General features: G+C 40.9%; 1 protein-coding gene across 8 annotated transcripts in view; it reads right to left on the reverse strand.

The window, feature by feature from the left end:
- MARK3 (microtubule affinity regulating kinase 3) overlaps positions 1-18481 on the reverse strand; it is a 69221-nt gene that overhangs the window by 17047 nt on the left and 33693 nt on the right. For all 8 annotated transcript variants that reach the window (XM_081024110.1, XM_081024108.1, XM_081024106.1 and 5 more), the window contains 9 exons: positions 16738-16808; positions 15181-15237; positions 13226-13462; positions 12981-13100; positions 10092-10191; positions 9752-9864; positions 7801-7954; positions 4428-4645; positions 2001-2104 (listed from right to left, as the gene is read on the reverse strand). In XM_081024110.1, coding sequence (XP_080880236.1) covers positions 2001-2104; positions 4428-4645; positions 7801-7954; positions 9752-9864; positions 10092-10191; positions 12981-13100; positions 13226-13462; positions 15181-15237; positions 16738-16808 — 1174 coding nt within the window. The remainder of the gene's footprint in view (positions 1-2000; positions 2105-4427; positions 4646-7800; positions 7955-9751; positions 9865-10091; positions 10192-12980; positions 13101-13225; positions 13463-15180; positions 15238-16737; positions 16809-18481) is intronic.

Below are 18481 nucleotides of genomic sequence, written 5' to 3' on the forward strand. Positions count from 1 at the left end.
TTTGCCACAATGTAAGTAGTTTACCTTGAACTACTCTGCACACTGGATTTTATATCAACATTCACAACTGACACTCAAAGCAGTTGTGCCGTTAAACACGCACACACAAAATCCTCCACGTGTGTGGGTGAAACTACAGGCCTTTCCAGGAATCTTAAAATCTACTTCTCACTGTGCTGTCATAGTGAACTGCCCTTCTTGCTTCTTTTCTGCCACCGCCTCCTTTGTCTGAGCTGCATATTCTCCAGTGGATTACAGGCCCTGGTGGGAGACGACAGGCAATTTAGTCATCCACAAGAATGAGCTAATTTATTTCCTATAATGTTTCTTCATGTCATGCTGGTGTCTTACTGCACTGCAGAGCAACAACTCAGCCTTAAAAAAAAAAATGCTTGGTGGGGGAAAAGCAGTGAATCCCAAGCTGAGAAAACCGAGAGGCTGCCTGCAATCAGAGACTAATCAGAAATGCATTTGTGCTGTTTCTGACAAAGTTGCCCTATTTGCGCAAGGACGTCTGTTTGTGCAGTGGAAACCAATCCCCCCCCAAAGTGTTTTCAGGCTCCCCCCCAACCCTTTAGATCAGATCTGAAAGGGTCGTGCAGGGAGGGGGAATTTCTGTTGCGCAAATGGGTATCTTTGTGTGAATGGGATGACTCCACTGGATACAACCCTTTGTTTCCAAGGCAGCAGTACTGTGAGTATTTACCAGATTTGCAGGTGAATATGGTTTAAACTGCAAATTTATTGTGGGGTGTGAGATGCCAAAGAAACATGGATTTAAGAATGCAGCACATAGCGTGTGTGTGTGTGTGTGTGTGTGTGTGTGTGTGTGCATTCACACACGCACAATACACACAGATGTTTCTTTGGGTTCAATGCAAAAAACCCCCAAAATAGCTATTAAATAAATTAGTCTTTAAAAAATTACTGCAATGTGGAACATATCCCATGTGTTTCTTCTTTGGAGGCAAAAAAAACCCACCCCTTAGTCTTAATTCCCCTGTTTTATTGCAGCAATGCACACATGTTGCAGACAATACACATGACATATTGTATGTTGCTCTTCTAGAAGACAAAAGCATTCCTTACTTGGGAGACAAATAATGAATTACTGCCTCTCGCAATAGTGGATGCAGCTGAAATACACACCTGAGTACTTTCAGAAATAAAACGTGCCATTTTCTTCCAGCATCTTCCATGCTTTGACTCGTTTCCATAGAAGTAATTTTTGCTTTCATAGATACTGAATCTAGATCTCTACCCTACTTTAGGACTTGTAAGCCAGGAGAGAAATCTCTCAGCATGGACAAGTGCTGAAAACTAAAATTATATATATTTGGTGCTGTCCTCCTTTCCTTCTGCTTCAGGAAAAGCCTCAACGCTAAAAGAAAACTTGAGTGGGAGCTTTGAACAGAAGCAAGCATACCAACATTACATGTAGATTCTGCAGACTTCACAATCAATCATCAGCATAATCCAGTCAAATATAATCTTACCCAGGAATAAGTTCCATTCAGCTCAATGGGACCTACTTCTGAATAGACATGAATAGGGTTGCGGTGTAAATCTCTATTGACATCTGCTGAATTTAAAGTGCTTCGCATTGGCTGGATCATGCATTTTGCATTTTATTTTCAGGGACGTCAAGTTAGGATTTATCAAGGTAATTCTAAGGTCAAGTAGTGAGCTTATCTGGTGCATGCTCTAGCTGATGGGCACTGTAGTTCAGAAACATCTCAGGGGCCAAAGGTTCACCGCATCTGTTTAAGCTTTTGTTCATGCTTACTATTTGCAGAAGAAAAACAGTTGCATACATGCTCCCAGTGTTAAATGGTACCCGGGAAAAAATTCAACGGAGGTTAACATTTATGTAGCTGCCTTGCTTTTATTATCTTTGCGCCTCTCTGCTTTCCTGCAGGATGAAGGTCTGTTGAAAAGTACCATAAAGAGAAAAACTGACTTTTGTAGTATGGAAAGCTTTCCCCCTAAAATACCCTTACCTGCTCTCTTTGCCATTTTGAATGACTGAATGTCTGTCTGCGGTTGTTCTTTCGCTACAAACATATGTATTTCGCCGCGTCATGGCCCCAGGCGCAGTGTTGTTCTAAAAAAGAAAGAACACATTTGTCCATTTCCAGAAAGAAAAGAAAGGGTCACCCAGGATCTTATTAGAATAAAGCAGGTTTATTTGATTATGCTTAGGCTCCAAGTTATCTTACAGCTACTTGTGAATGTAAGATGTTCCAGTGTTCATATTTCAGCTGCTACATATTATTACGAATTTGAACAGGGTCAGTTCAAATTCAGTTTTTTACTAGAATAAGCTCTCGACTCATGTGGAAACTGGAACTCAAGGAAATGCAAATTATTTATATACATCTTATGGTTCTTCCGAAATAAAAGATTTTTCAACTAAACTATGTGCCAAATAAGAATACAATTCAGAGGCTAACAGACGCTGAGGCACAACTCTTAAATATTATTATTAGGTTCACTGGGAACAAAAACAAAAACTTAACACAAAAAAGCAAGGCTGGAAGGAAAACACAGTTAAAACAAAGAATAGAAAGGATATACAGCAGAAGAGTTGGACAAAACGTTTTCAAATATGTACACATACGCACAGAGGAAGAGAACCACAAGCCCACTCAAAAATGACATTTTGTTTGGGGGCAGGAGCACAAAGAAAGTTAAATAATTACTTTGCCTCTGTCTTTACAGAGAAAGAGTGTGGAGATATGCCCAAGCCGGTGGTCAATTTTCCAGGAATGACAGAAGAGCTAGTGGATAACAGAATGGTTTTTAAAAAGTGTTAAGAAGCAGTGAAAACAGACAAAGCATATGATCAGGAGAAAGGCTTTAGAGGGAACAGGGAGAGCTTGAAAGGGTTGATCTCTCTCCCTCCTGAATAGTGCAGTGAATGTAGAGTGGGGTAAATCCCAATAAGGACAAGTAACGCAACAGGCAATTCCATTACCATCCCCCCTCCCCCCACTCTAAGTTTCAAGGAATACTGCAAGAAGAAAGGAGGTCACAGAGTCTAGCGTTCACTGGCGAGGGAAATCTTGCAAAAGCTGTTGTCTCTGTCTAAGTCCTAGGGCTAGGCAAAACACCTTGATAAAAAGCCGGCTAATTAAAAGTGTAAAGAAAAACAGATGGGACATGCTCAATTATCCTGTGCATGTTCTTTGAAGATTTAGTACTACAACAGAAAAGGGAAATATAACGGATGTACACCATTAACTATAGTAGTGGGCACACGTGTATGTGCGCACACACACACACATATAAAATGCAACTAGATAAAAACTGGTATGGGGCATATGGTGGTAGAATGTAATTTATTTGTTTTAGACCGGGGGAGGGGGGAATTCAGGCATGATAGGGTCTTCCACTGCCTGCAATATGGCACAAGCAAAGGCTTGTTAAACAACTTCCCCTGACTAAATTTATCAAGATCCCAGACATCTCGCAGAATTTACAATCCACAAAACTATGCCAGATTCAAAGGGAAGAAAAATACTTTTGCTGTCATATATCTTTATAGATTTGACTGGTTGAGTCAGAAAAGACTCAGAGAAACATACTGTGCTTCTCTGGGTGTTACTTTCCAGATGCTTCTGCTGAGATCTGAACGATAAATCCAAGCAAGGAAAATAAGGTAAAAAACACAGAAAACACACAGAAAAAGACAACAAAGGAACATGTGTGTGCGCTGAGTATCCAGGACTCTTCTTTCCAAACGGAAGGCATGGCTAAACTGGAGATCGGAGGATGGCTCCTCCCCCAAGCAAGGATCTTTGAGCATGTGACCCTGCCTATCCAGTAAGAGGGAAGACTCATCCCACATGTAAGGCTGTCCTCAGGAGCCTTTGGGGGAACATACTGTGCTTCTCTGGATGTTACTTCCTGCCCTGGACCTTTCCGAGGGACATAGAAAGACCAGGAATCAGAATGGTTCACAAACTCTCGCCACTGCAGGGAGAAATGGGCGACCACAACTATCTGAATGAGAGACCTCCCATTACATTGCTCACTTCCCTCCACAGTGAGGTCGGAAGGTAAGGGAGTGTGCAAGCTAGAAGCTTGATTCCAGTCTCTCCCAAGATACAATTCTGAGGGCAAAATATCTGATCTGCCAGACCTCTCCATTTCAAGCATGAGGCCATTTCAGGCAAGGTACATCCACTCGTCCCACACCTGATATCAAGGTGCGAGGCAGGTGGGGCTAGGCCAAAAGGCACTTTGAAAAGCCCACTGTGCAGTGCTTCCAAAATGTTCAATGAACAGTTGATGGTTGGACACCTTGTAAATTAGCTATGCCATAAACTACTTCTGATACATTAAGCCTAAGAGATAACTAAGAGAAAGATGTGCATGCAAACAAGCTCTTTATGGTTTTGGTTTTTTTAAATCCCATGACTTACATTGGGTGCAGCAGAGCTTCTCTTACGCTCAGGAATATCAGCCTTATTTGGATTGCTGGCATTCCCAAGCATAGGGCTGGCAGGAGCAACTCCTCTTCCTCCAGCAGTGCTGCTGCTGGATTTCCGAGACTGGATACCTTCTTCTTTGAGGTCACTGTCTGTAGTGCTGGTTTGACTTCTTTTTGGATATGCCACTACTGGAGGAACAGATGGACCAGCTGAAAAACACACAGAGAATGGATTAGACATTTTGATACCAAGATATCTTAAGGCAAAGTAGTAACAGTATGTGTCCTTGATCCACCCATGAAAAAGAACAATGAAGAAGCTCAGTGGTGATGATCAAAAGCGTTTAACAGATACGGTTTTATACAACGTTGACAGTATAAAGAGTAAAGAGAATGTGGGCTGCTCTTCAGGCCTTTGCACAAGTAGTGCAAAGTCTGAAGAGGGTTTTAAAGTATGTTTGACTGATTACACATAGAAACCCTCCTGCGAGGAGGAATTCTCATGTTTTCAGAAGAATGCCTGAATATGGCCGGAGACACTATTAGTAGGAAGTTCTGCAGTCCAGTTGCATGAGATTCAAGGTATAGTAAAGGTCATATTCCCTCTGAGTGATCTGGCATGTAGCTTTTGGCGCCCTTGAATCCATCATTTTTCATTAGAGGCTCAAGTGGCCTTGAGGGCTCAGAGTGTCTTTTACCAACTTATCTGGCGTTGGATAACCTAGCTGCAATGATCCATGATAGGCGTTTGGATTGCTGTAGTGAGCTGAACACAGGGCTGGAAGTCCAGAAATTTCAGGTGGTGTAAAGTAAGGCAGCAAGTTTTAAATGGAAAGCAGTTGTTATGAACACATCTCATTGGTCTGTTCTGACCTGCACTGGCTTTAAGTTAGCTTCCAGGTCCAATTCAAGATGCTGGTATTGAGTATAAAGTTCTATATGGCTTATAGCAAATGGAACACCTCCTCTTGGATGTACCTATCCATACCCAAAGGTGATCCATGGAGGCTCTTCATCATGTGGTCCCCTCCACCTGAAGTTCAGAGGGTGTCTACAAGAGAGAAATCCCTGTAGGTATGCAATGCTCTTTCTTGAGAAGTTCATGTGTCACCAACATTGTTGTCCTTCTGGTGCCAAGTTAAGATTTTTTTTGTTCTCCCAGGATTTTTAAGATTTGATTTTGAGTCTCTGTGTATGATGTTTTAGTACATTTGATGGCTGTTTTAGTTCTGGTTCTCTTTGCTAGCCTTTAAAAAAGGTAAAGGACTTAAGTCCAGTCACGAACAACTCTGGGGTTGCGGCGCTCATCTCGCTTTACTGGCCGAGGGAGCCGATGTTTGTCCACAGACAGTTTTTCCGGGTCATGTGGCCAGCATGACTAAGCTGCTTCTGGCAAAACCAGAACAGTGCGCGGAAACACTGTTTACCTTCCCGCTGGGAACTGCTAGGTTGGCAGGAGCTGGGATTGAGGAATGGGAGCTCACCCCGTCACGGGGATTTGAACCGCCGACCTTCCGATCGGCAAGCCCTAGGCTCTGTGGTTTAGACCACAGCGCCACCCGGGTCCATGTTGCTAGCCTTTATCTTTGCACTAACATAAAAAGCTGAAACTTTAAACTTTTGCTTGCCTACTTCAAGCCAGACTCCATGAGAATAATCTGCCCCTTTTCAGGTTGCAGTTAAACTTTGCGGTGCATTCAGCTCAGTAGAAGGTTGCTTTTACTAGGTCACACAAGGCAAACGCCTGTGTGTTGCTGCTCTGCATAACTAGTAGACTTTGTTGAAGAGATGACAGCCGCTCAGGAGAGAGGAAATTCAAAGAAATACTGTTGAACACCCAGTCCCCCAAGTTCTTTTAAATACAGGCTGACCTAATAGTGTCAAAAAGAAAACAAAGACAAACACACACAAACACAGTAGGATAGAAAGAAGGGGCTTTTGTGCTTTTTCTAAGAAATTTCACAAGATACTTAATTAAGTCTTCTCTAGAACAACTATGAATGCCAGGGGGTGTACTGGCAAAGCAAGCACACGTGATTAAACTGATAAGGAAAAGCAACCCATGAGCCAGCCAAACCTGTAGTTGTGTGATATAAATATTTTTGCCAGAAAGCACTGAGCAATGTGGGGGAAATGAAAAGTCTAAAATGAATATTTTAACACTACATACTTAGGAGTAATTTAACAAGTTTATTTGTGACACTCCACATTCTGATTTTTTGTTTGGAAGAGTTACAAAATATCCCCTAGGTAGGTTTGTAGATTACCACAAATTTTGGGTGTCATCTTTGCCACCAATGTATAATATAAAGTGAAGCATTCCAGAAAAACCTGCTGCAGCTGGCTAAAAGTAACTTATTAATGATAGGCTCCTATCAAGGTGAGGGAGCCTTCTATGTAAAATAAAATAAAAAAACCCATACTGAAACCACCTAGTTAAAGGTCTCAATGAAACTGATCTACATGGCAGAACAAAACAATGAACTTGTCTCTTCTGGAAGAAATTATTGCCTGCCAAACAAGTTTCTTAGTCAGAGTCACCAACAGAAACCAAACCTATGAGAAGTAATAGGGTCTCCCTTTTACCAGGACACTCAAAAAGATGCTAGGAGGTCTTTAGGGCTCTTCAATTTGTGGAATGGTGAGGGGAGAAAGGGTTTAAGTATTTCTGGGTGGGTCAAATCCCATACAAATACATCTGAATAAGTCCCACATATGAAGTTGCTGAAGTATCTAAAGATAGCTCCTAGATATTTGAAATATATGTCTAGCATCTCTTCATAGTTCTATGAAATATCTCTGTAAATACAATGTAGACATTTTCTTTGATAGTGATTACTGGCAGGGGAAAGCTCTCTGAAGTGAAACTAGAGATGACATGGGCAACTGGGAGAGGACTGATAGCTTAACTTCTGAAAGAACCATCACTCTCTGTAACAAGTGTCCTTTCAATTTGCCATGAGTATTTGATCAAGTGGCGGTGGCATAACTAACATGCACTAGCCAAAATACTTATCACAGTAGAACAGGACCACACCAAGTATCTAACTGGCTACCCTTTGTCTCACTTTAGAATTTACACGGTGAGAATGTTTGAAACTGGTTATCTCAAAGCATTACCAAGATCTGAAATAAGATTGGGGCATAGAATTGGTCTCTCAATACCAAATTAAAACTTCCCATGGTTCAGCATATGCTGAACTCTTCATCCTCAACACAATCTTTTCTTTAGCTTTTTGAGAAGTTTTCCCCAATCATGGGTCATCCAAGCTTGGGAAAGGCTGTTTTAGAGAGACTCTCTCAAAAGGTAGTTTGCAATCGTCTTTCTGCAGCAAGAGTTCCCAAATAATGAGAAGGCCGCTCACCATGGTCACTGTACCGTCGCTGCTTCTGGCTGGAAGATATACTTCTCTGCACTTTGTGATGGGGAGATTGTCCAGTACTGTTGTTGAGATCACTACTTGGCCTGACTTTTGCAAGCGAAAGGTTGCTGCTGGAACTTGAGTCGCTGGCATCCAACTGAACAGAAGCAGACAGGGGAAAAGTTTGCATTATTAGTTCTGTGGCCCCAAACATAACAAAGGGATTTATAAAGGGAGCTTGAAATCCAACACTCCTACAGGGTGTGTTGGCTAAGCACAACCAAAAGTTACCTGCTTTGTGGATTTGAATGGGAAGATGAATGAGCTGAGGAAATTAGTCAACACACGGGAGGGAAGAGCTAAAGGCATGAGCAAACAGATTCTTTTAAAACTTCTCGTAACAGGAGGCAACTGAACATTCCCTGCCCATGAAGCATAGGGGGGAGCATCTTAGCAGCACCGATGAGAACTGTGTGCATCTCAGATGTCTCAGGCTAACCTCCTAGCAGCTCCCATTAAAGAATTTCAAGAGCATGGATAAGAAATTCCTTTCCTTGACACCCTGGAGAGATGCTGCACTTAGGGGTTGACAGCAATGGGGCATGTTGACCACTGGTCTCATTCAGAAGAAAGCAGCTCTCTATATACCTAGTCAATCTGACATTCTTCAGAGTTTGCTAACTCACCAAGAGAAACAAAATAAAAAGGTTTAAAAAATAGGGTTGGTTTTCAGAACTTGGGCACCATGTTTTCGCTGTACTGAAGAACAAGGCAAAGTATGTGGCACTGCTTTAGCCTGAAAGCCTTTTGGCTAAGATCAAGTGTGATGTACTGCATTTTTCTCTAACTGGCTGAAACTTAATCAATAAAAGGATGCTTCTAAAGAACCATCTGTCAGAGTGCTTTGTCTTGCAGCCCAGTCACCACTAAACAAAATATTGCAAGTCATGGACGCTACTCACTTAAATGATGTGTAACTTTCAATTGGCCATAACAGCAATACCTCCAATAAGGAGCATGTGTCATTTATTGCCTTCACTTACACAAGTCTACAAGTCACATTAACTAAAATATTACTATAGTGGTTACCCTGTGGCAACAACTCTCTTCAAACCTAAGAATGCAAGAGCAATAAGTTGAAGTAAATACAATTTGAGAAAGCCTGTAAAGCACCTCACTGGAGTTATGCTAAAACATGGAGCAGAAATATTTTAAATATATTCACTGCCTCTAATCTAAGTTGACAACGCAGCTTGCTGAATCTGGACCCAGTCACTCCAGGCCCAAGACTGTACGTATTATTGGAAGTCTGAACATTTCCTTCCACAGACACTGCAATTATCTTCAGTTTGCCAGCAACATGCTTGATGGGAGTTCCATAAATTCGGAGGACCCACACTTATGGTGCAAGAGTTGCCCTAACCTTGCCAAACCTAGAGGCGAGAAGTTCTTGTTCAACTAGGTTGAACAAGTCTTAAAATAGTCTTAAAATAGAACGGAAGCATTAAGAGTGATCCTAGGTCAAATTAATATTATTAATACTTTAAATAGAAGAATGGGAAAACAATCACCTGGCAGCTTGACGAGAGAGGTAAGATGACTGCAAGAGTCAATAATAAGCTACCTCATGTATATCAAGATGCTTGAAGAGCCAGACCAGGTTTCTCCTTTACATCTAGGTCTGTGGGCTAAATGTGGACATCATAATAAACCATGGTTTACCATGATCGGAGTGGGCCACAATAAGCCTCAGATACTTGCTCCTCTCATCCTCCAGTGCAGCTGCAAGGAGATTAGAAGCTTCTACTTCTAACTTCCTCCTTGCATCTGTGATGAACGAAGAAAGGGGAAGGTGAGGCTCAGTGCTTGCTATTAACTCATTCCCAACATGATAGAGAATTGGTTATCATGAGTACAAGCCAGTTCTCAGCCATGGTTTGAGCATTTTACTCACCTCTGATGATTTTCTCCCCAGTAGCAAGTATGTAGCAGTGATTTCATCGTATTTCATTTTACTAAGAGATTCTTGTATTTCTTCTTGAGAATATCCCATTCCAACCATAATGTCTAGAATAAATTGAAAGTTTTCTTAAATATACAATGTTTTACTAGCTTGAGCAGTCATACAAAATTACTACTTAATAATGGAACAAATTTAACACCTTGCTATGGGGAACGTCGTTAGCCAAGATCTAAATTTGAGCATTTAAGCAAGCAATAAGGTGCTGAGCCACAATCCACATCATCTGTCATTATTAGGTATGTATGCTGGTGATCCTTCATCCTCTGCTTACCTATTCTCTTCTGGTCCGAGATGTCTAGCTCTGGTTCAACAAAAGGCTTAAGTTCATCATCCTCATGCCCTGCATTGATCCATCTGTCCTTCATAATTTGCTGCAAAGATAGGTTTTGAATGAGTATTACCAGTAACAAAGGTCTGTAGTCAAGGCCAAAGCTTAAGATTTTTGAGCTGCTTAAGTGAAGGCAAATAAACTACCATATTTTTCGCTCTATTAGACGCACCAGACCACAAGACGCACCTAGTTTTTGGAGGAGGAAAACAAGAAAAAAATATTCTGAATCTCAGAAGCCAGAACAGCAAGAGGGATCACTGCGCAGTGAAAGAAGCAATCCCTCTTGCTGTTCTGGCTTCTGGGATAGCTGTGCAGCCTGCATTCGCTCCATAAGATGCACACACATTTCCCCTTACTTCTTAGGAGGGGGAAAAGTGAGTCTTATAAAGCAAAAAATACAGTACCTTGTATGAAAAAGAAACCTGCCTTTTCCACCCCTTATTTACTCTGCCTCTACCAAAGGGGGGGGGGGGGGAAGGTTTGTTTGTTAAAACCCCTATAATTTCTCTCATATTGAGACACTATGGGGACAACAACCCCACTTTATGGTTGTGTTCACGGAGTATGGTGATGTTCGATGCTGTTCAGGATAACTGTGTTGAACAGCTGGTAGAGAGGTTAAATCTGACTATTTCACGGGTAGGAGCTGGTGGCTGGAGAGAGCTTGATTGTGGATGAGTGTTTGGGTGAAAAGTGTGAGGTTTTATTGGGGCTGGTGGAGTCCTGGATTAAGTGTGGTTTTAGCCTCACAGTGTTGGGCTGTCAGTGGCCTAGTGTGGTTTCTTGTATATGTACTTGAGAGATTGTTAGGACTGGTACCCGTGAAGTCTGTGTGCTGTGCCTGGGTGACAGTGTAAGTGGATGTGTATGTGCAGGTTGACTGAGGAACAGGTGTGCTAGCAGATGTGGAATTCATGTGAATATTGAGTGGAATCCCGTGTTACAGACTTTGATGTTTCATATACTGCATTTTGTTTTTATTGGGTTTGTACTCAAATGTAGTGCTACAGTGATCAATGCAAAGATTTCACCTTGTGCAACGTTAGGTTCTCTGCTCCCTCTGCACATGCCTAAATCTGTTCTGGGGGTTGCTCCAACCCCCCAGGGAAGAGTTGGGAACAACACAGGACGCATGTGTACGGTGGCAGGAGAGGCCACAGAAGTGCTCTTGCATTAGAGCAAGAATTTAGTTTAATACTGGCCAACATTCCACATTTCTTTTTTTCCTTTTTTAAAAATTCATTTGAAAACTGATTTGTTTTCTGATGAAGAGCAGTATGCAAAAACATGATTATTTTTTTTAAAGGATAACTAAGCGAATAACAAGTGCTGTGTAAGCCGTCCTATCTGCTGTCAGCCTGGTCAAAAACAACTCTAGGGGACATCTGAGGATGGAGGGGAGTGCTCTACTGGGACCAGGACTAGGAAGAGTGCTCAAAAAAATTAAAATGTAAAAATGTTTAACAAAAGAAGCCATAGATGAGAAAACACACACTAGAAGGAGTAACATGTTTAAAGCATTTCTATACCTAATACTAAATATTACTAACTTAATATTAACTATTATTCAGTCAACAGCCCATACTAAACTGTTCTTCATCTTAATAACCTGGCTTTAAAGGATATGGCTTTTATTCAAACACTTGATATGATGCTTTGTATGTGAGTCACCATGGGTGGACTAGGCCCCAAACGTGGCATATAAATACTTTTAATGAATAAAATTTATTTTCTCAAATATAAATATATGTATGTGGGTTAAACTACAGAGCCTAGGGCTTGCCGATCAGAAGGTTGGCGGTTCGAATCCCCACGACGGGGTGAGCTCCCGTTGCTCTGTCCCAGCTCCTGCCAACCTAGCAGTACGAAAGCACGTCAAAGTGCAAGTAGATAAATCGGTACCGCTCCAGCGGGAAGGTAAACGGCATTTCCGTGCGCTGCTCTGGTTCGCCAGAAGCGGCTTAGTCATGCTGGCCACATGACCCGGAAGCTGTACGCCGGCTCCCTCGGCCAATAAAGCGAGATGAGCGCCGCAACCCCCGAGTCGGTCACGACTGGACCTAATGGTCAGGGGTCCCTTTACCTTTATATATAATTTTGGTAATAAAAGGCAGCATCAGAAATCCCAGAATGTGGTTGGTAGCCAAAATGTCAATTCATAAAGTGTGTACTGACACCGACGTACTTTTCATGATCTGCTAATGAAAGAGAGCTAGTGGGACTTCCAAGTTCTGCTTAACGTGAAGAACGCCCTCTAGGTGGAGCACCACACCTCCATAACAATCACAGCAGCCTCGAGTTGCCCCAAGAGGAGAGATCATGAGTCATTACAATATCCTGACTTCTATCCAATTGAAGCATGACGTGCTTCTTCAGTACAATACAATGGGATGATGCTACGAACACTTCCATTTAGACCAATGGCAATGTCAAGGTAGCTTTTGTGTGTGGGTTTGAGCAAGTCACTGTATGACCACCGCAGATGAGGCTTAATGCACTTGGAATGAAGTATTCCACAAGGTAATGGCACCATTTCCCTGCAATTCCAAAATGTACCATTCTTTCATCCGGGGGAAACCATTAGAGAGGACCAAGAGTAAATAAGTCATCTGTAAAAGGCATAACTATCCCTATTATGTCCCTCGCAAACCCCTAATTGTACACTGCTTAGAAATTACTGTATAAAGTGGCGCATAATTTATTTAAAACAACAACAAGGCCAAAATTACCTGGATGCACAAGCAATTTTAAAATTCAAAATGTGTAAATTCCTTTCAATGAAGCAGGAGGGGAGAAACAATATTATAATGGTGAGGAAGATAATACTACCTCAAGAGTGCCTCTTTTAGTTGGGTTTAGCACCAGGAAACGTTTCAGTAGGTTTTCACAGTCCGTTGACATGTAGAATGGAATCCTGTATTTCCCTCTCAGCACTCTTTCTCTAAGTTCCTTTAATCAAAACACACACCAAATAGGAAATTACAGGTGTGGTATTAAGTATTGCCATAAAAAAAATGACAGTACAGGAACTCCCCATCCTCCTCCCACCCTTTAAGCATAAATTAGGTGCTTACCTTTAGATTCTGCCCATCAAAAGGCAGAGAACCGCTCACAAGAGTGTAAAGAATGACGCCTAAGCTCCAAACATCTACTTCAGGTCCATCATACTTCTTGCCTTGGAAGAGTTCCGGAGCAGCATATGGAGGACTGCCACAAAATGTGTCCAGTTTATTTCCAACTGTAAACTCATTGCTAAAACCAAAATCGGCTATTTTAATGTTCATGTCTGCATCAAGCAACAGATTTTCAGCCTGGAGGGGAACAGAGTAAGACGTGAGATTTCCCTCCCCGGAAACGAACAGTTTCTTCTAGTCTAAGTCCTTCAAGATCCAATTCATACAGTCAGGCATATTAGCACGTGTCTTAAAAGAGTTTGCTGATTTGCTCACTTATATTAAGTACAGCCAGCTTTTCAGAAGAGACAAAAAAAGAAAAGAAAAGTTTTGTTTATAACAGATCCTTCTCTTTAGTAAGGAACCCGGTTTATTGTAATATAGTAAGCAGAGCTCTTTTTCTTTTTTTAAGTAGAAATTTGACAGTGAGTTAGACAAAATTGTTATAGACAGTTCAACCTGCTCCAGTTGTGGAAACTGGGTTTACTGTTCATGATGGCAAAGGTGTTCGGCAGTGGGGAGGAAACTAAATGTGTAGGGCAGACAGAAGCGATGGAGGCATTCGGCAGTGAGACAGTGAAACAGCCAAGGCAACTTTTGAAAAGCAACCTTTGAAAAAGGGAAGGGGAGCTATGAGAGGCTACGCTCACATATTTAATCAGTGCAGGTTCTGGTGGATTTGGGGTGCCTTTAAACGATTCTATTCTATTCTATTGGGAATTTGGTTAAATTGGTTGGAAGTGGCGCCTGTCCTCCCTCATTTTGATCAATCTGTGATAATTTTGATTAGTTTTTAGATTTGTATCATTGGGTATGTTTATGAGTTTTCCTTGCAACCTGTTCTTGGGATTGATTTTAATGAAAAGTGGGTTCAAACTGGTTCAAATATACAAATAAACTGATTTTGTGATACACCAAGAACTGGCGCAAGCCCCAAAGAAGATGGAGCTGTGAACCAAGGGAAGTAAGCAACTAACATAATCCCATGAAATGGGGGTTCATCTCAGGGTGGTTCACCACATAAAATCACAATATAAAATCAAAATAAAAAGTAAAAAGACAACCCAATAATCCCCCCTTCCACAACCCGTTTTAAAAGGGCATTAGAAGTCAATCAGCCAAAGGCCAGGGAGAAGAGGAATGTTCTGGCCTGACACCTAAAGATACGTAACAAAGCTGCCAGGCAAGCCTCCCTGGGGAGAGCAATCCACAAACAGGGAGCTACAGCAGAAAAGGCCTGTTCTCGTGCTGCCACTCTCTGGACCTCTCATGGAGGAGGCACACAAAGAAGGGACTCAGAGGATGATCTCAGGGTCTGGGTAGGTTCATATGGAGAGAGGCGGTCCTTGCAGTCCTGCGTCATTCTATGTCATTTTAAATGTGTTTCTGGCAGGAGGGTTATTGATTTGTTTTTTGTTTTTATTATGTATTTTGTGTTCTTATTTTGCATTTTTACGTTGTGAACTGCCCTGTGATCTTCAGAAGAAGGGCAGTGTACAAATTTAATTAATAATAATAATAATAATAATTCTCTCTTTCACCATGACCCATGCAAACCTGAAAGTGAGAATTGAGCTAGCAAAATCTGTACTTACAGCAGAGCCTATTTACTACCAGAAATCATTTCTACTTCTCAAACTATTACCCTCAGCCTTAATAATATACTAGCCTGCAGTAACTAACATGGTAGGTATTTTACTCTTCACATGCCAACTAGTAGTCAAAATTCATCACAGAAATTCATCCTTTACTTTTCCAGTAAAGAACAAGGAAAATTGGTATTAATCTGGGAACAGAACAGAGTATAAAAATATTTAATAATGTTCAAATACAAAATCTTGTGTTTCTCTTCTTACCTTGAGATCTCTGTGAACAATATGCTTTTGGTGGCAATACTGCACTGCAGATACTATCTGGATAGAAAACAGGCTCAATTATATAAAGTGACATATATCAGACAAACAGTATTGCAATAATAGGTTTTGGTAGGAGCTGCTAAAATTGGGAAGCAATTATAAAGTCAATATAATGCCCATTATGAGTAACAAAATTACCAAAAGCTCCAAGCCTAAGCACACTTAATTGTGGGTAACTCTTACTGAAATCAATAAGAATTATTCAAAAAAGTGCATTTAGGATAAGAGTCAAAGTGACAATTGAAGGCAAGCCTATTACTTACTTAGGCTACTGTTACCCTTCAAGCAGATTGTTATGGTTTCTCTGTATGGTAAACAAGATTAACAGTCAGTCAGACAGTATGCGACAAGTTATAGACATCTTATAAGTGATGCTTATGAAAATCCCTAAGATTTTTCCAGCTCTTACTGTTGACTCAAAACATGGCATGCCCTATTGCTTACCTGCAGCACTCAATTATTGCCCATTTCCATGCATATGCCAAAACTCTGCTATGCAACTTGAAGATATTATAAGAGTGCCGCCAGACACAAACAGAATGAAAGGTGAATTTCACCAATAAATTTCACTAAATCAGAAGCCTGTTCTCAACATCAGGGTTCAGAACACACATAATGACACAGACAGGTAAGTTAACATCCAGACAGCCAATCTCACAAGAATCTCAAATCTCTTTAAGAAAAGGTTCATTTCTAACTGTAACAGGTATCTCTTCTGCTTCCAACTGTCTGAGTAATAGATCAAAAGTTAAGCTACTTTCCCTCTGCGCTTTCACAGCAGATTGGTTTGCAAGATGAACAGTGAGAATCACAACAGAGAATAGGAGCAGGGGGCGGATGAAAAGAGGAACAGCAGACTTGCAGTTTGAAACAGGAGGAACTCAAATCAAGGACAAGCTGTTCTGCAGCCAATACTTGCTTTCTTTGAGCAGTTTCCAATTCATGACCCTTTATTCCACTGCAAACTTGTTATAAAAAACAATGGCTTCAGACATAACACCAAACCATGGCTTGGCACTATGTGAATTACCCTCGTTTTCATGTGCCTACCCTTACACAGTCTGATTAAATTGCTTCCTTTTGTGCAAACCATAGTCTGTTGATACATACTAGCCAGCAAACTATGGTTTGTGCTTGCCCTCGAAACCAAGATTGAGACTAAAGTTTAGCACCTCTATCTTAACACCTTTACTTGGAGTTTATCCTTATTGATTTCAATGCAACTTACTTCCCAGGAAGTGTGTGTGTGTCACAATAAAATAGTCAAGGGCTTCATTTTCATACACAGACTGAAAAATGTAGGAGCTACTTCCCTGTAGTGATAGATAATCCAATGTGGATTCAGCATGAATGTGAAAGTATTTGCTGATTGGGCCAATTTTGCTAGTATTTCCCAACATCAACACTCCCTCCAGGAGGGAGAGCAATCACTGACTGGGGAAAATGTCAATTAACTTAAAACATTTAAAAGTCTAGTACAGAATAGTCCATACATACCTGTCTAAATTTAGCTCTTGCTTCCTTTTCCTTCATTCTTCCATGTGCAACTAGATAGTCAAACACCTCCCCTGTAATTGAGATATATGAATGGTGAAATCTTTTGAGCATTTAAGTAATAACTAATTTATTTCTGACTGTGACAATTGGATTTTCACGTTCTGGAGAATTCAAAAGCCTGCCATATTTTTGTGACTTTTAGGCTGGCCCAAATGACAATATTACCCAACTGTGAACAACAGAACCTTAATAGCAGCAGCAGTTTATGAGGGGAAACAAAACATACAAGAATTTGGAAAAAAAAATTGGTGTGTGCATGAACACATGATATATGCAAATTACAAGATTAACATAGCTGCCAAGTTTTGAAATTTTAATCAAGTAGTCAACAGAGCAGCATGTGTTTTTACAGGGAAGAAAAACATTATCTTATTAAAATCTTGTTTGACAGGGAGGGCTACCTTACTGCTTGATGATTTGTAGGAACAAACATATGATAAATATTATTACTTTCAGAAAGAATTTTTAAAAAGCTTTTATCAGTGACACACAACCATCACACATTCTATTTCTAAGGCTTTTAATTAATGAAACCAGTCAGAGGAACCAATTAAAAATACATGCTAAAAGACTACAGTCACAGTACACAGTAAGTGATTCATTCCAAATCAGACAACCAAGGCAGGAAATTCTCAGACAGTGATATTAGATGTAACCCCTGACAACTCACCCTGCAGGCTTGTCTTTCAGCATCTCTGCAGAATGATTTTAGCTCTTTTGCAATAGTGACGTGGCATGGGAATTAGATATAACACTACACTGGTTCCATCCACACACCTATAATGCTCATGGAATATATAACTCTGTGCCAGCATTTCAATCTCTTCATGTGATTTAAATGGGTATAATCAAAACAGTGTAAACTGGGGTGGTGGTAGAAATGGGAATTTGGTGTACTTTGGCATACAAACAACTTATAAGACCATTTGTGAATATGAGCCCTTTCACAGATTCTATGCTCAACTGTTTACTTACTTACTTACTAAATAAATAATTGTATGCTGCCATTTGTCCGAAAAGCACAAGCAGTTCACAAACAAAAATCCAAAATGAGAACACCAGAATACATAATAAAACAAAAACAAACTAATAACTCTGACTCCCACACACATTTAAAAGGATACAGAATGTTAATCAGCCCAAAGCCTAGTTGAATAGGCATGTTTCACCTGGTATATCTATGTATCTATATCTTTGTGTGTGTGTGTGTGTGTGTGTGTGAGAGAGAGAGAGCGAGAGAGAGAGAGAGAGAGAGAGAGAGAGAGAGAAGGCACCAGGAGAGTATCCCACAAATATGTAGCCACTGCAGAAAAGGCCCGTTCTCATTTTGCCACCCTCCAATCTTTCATGGGGTAGGCACACAAAGAGGGACCCTCCAATGATGATCACAAGATCTGGATCTGGGTCAGTTCATTTGGGGAGAGGCTGACCTTGAGGTATTGTGGTCCTGAACCATTTAAGGCTTTATAGGTCAAAACCAGCACTTTGAATTGAGCCCAGAAACTAACTGGCAGCCAGGCCAGTATCGGTGTGATATGCTCAGACCTTTATTATACCATAATGAAGGACAAAAGTGGTAAGGACCTAACAGAAGCAGAAGACATCACGAAGAGGTGGCAAGAATACACATAGGAATTATACCAGAAAGATATGGATGTCTCATACACCCCAGGCAGTGTGGTTG

Source organism: Podarcis pityusensis (genome assembly GCF_964106645.2).
Source record: "Podarcis pityusensis genome assembly, chromosome: 1".
Classification (NCBI taxonomy): domain Eukaryota; kingdom Metazoa; phylum Chordata; class Lepidosauria; order Squamata; family Lacertidae; genus Podarcis; species Podarcis pityusensis.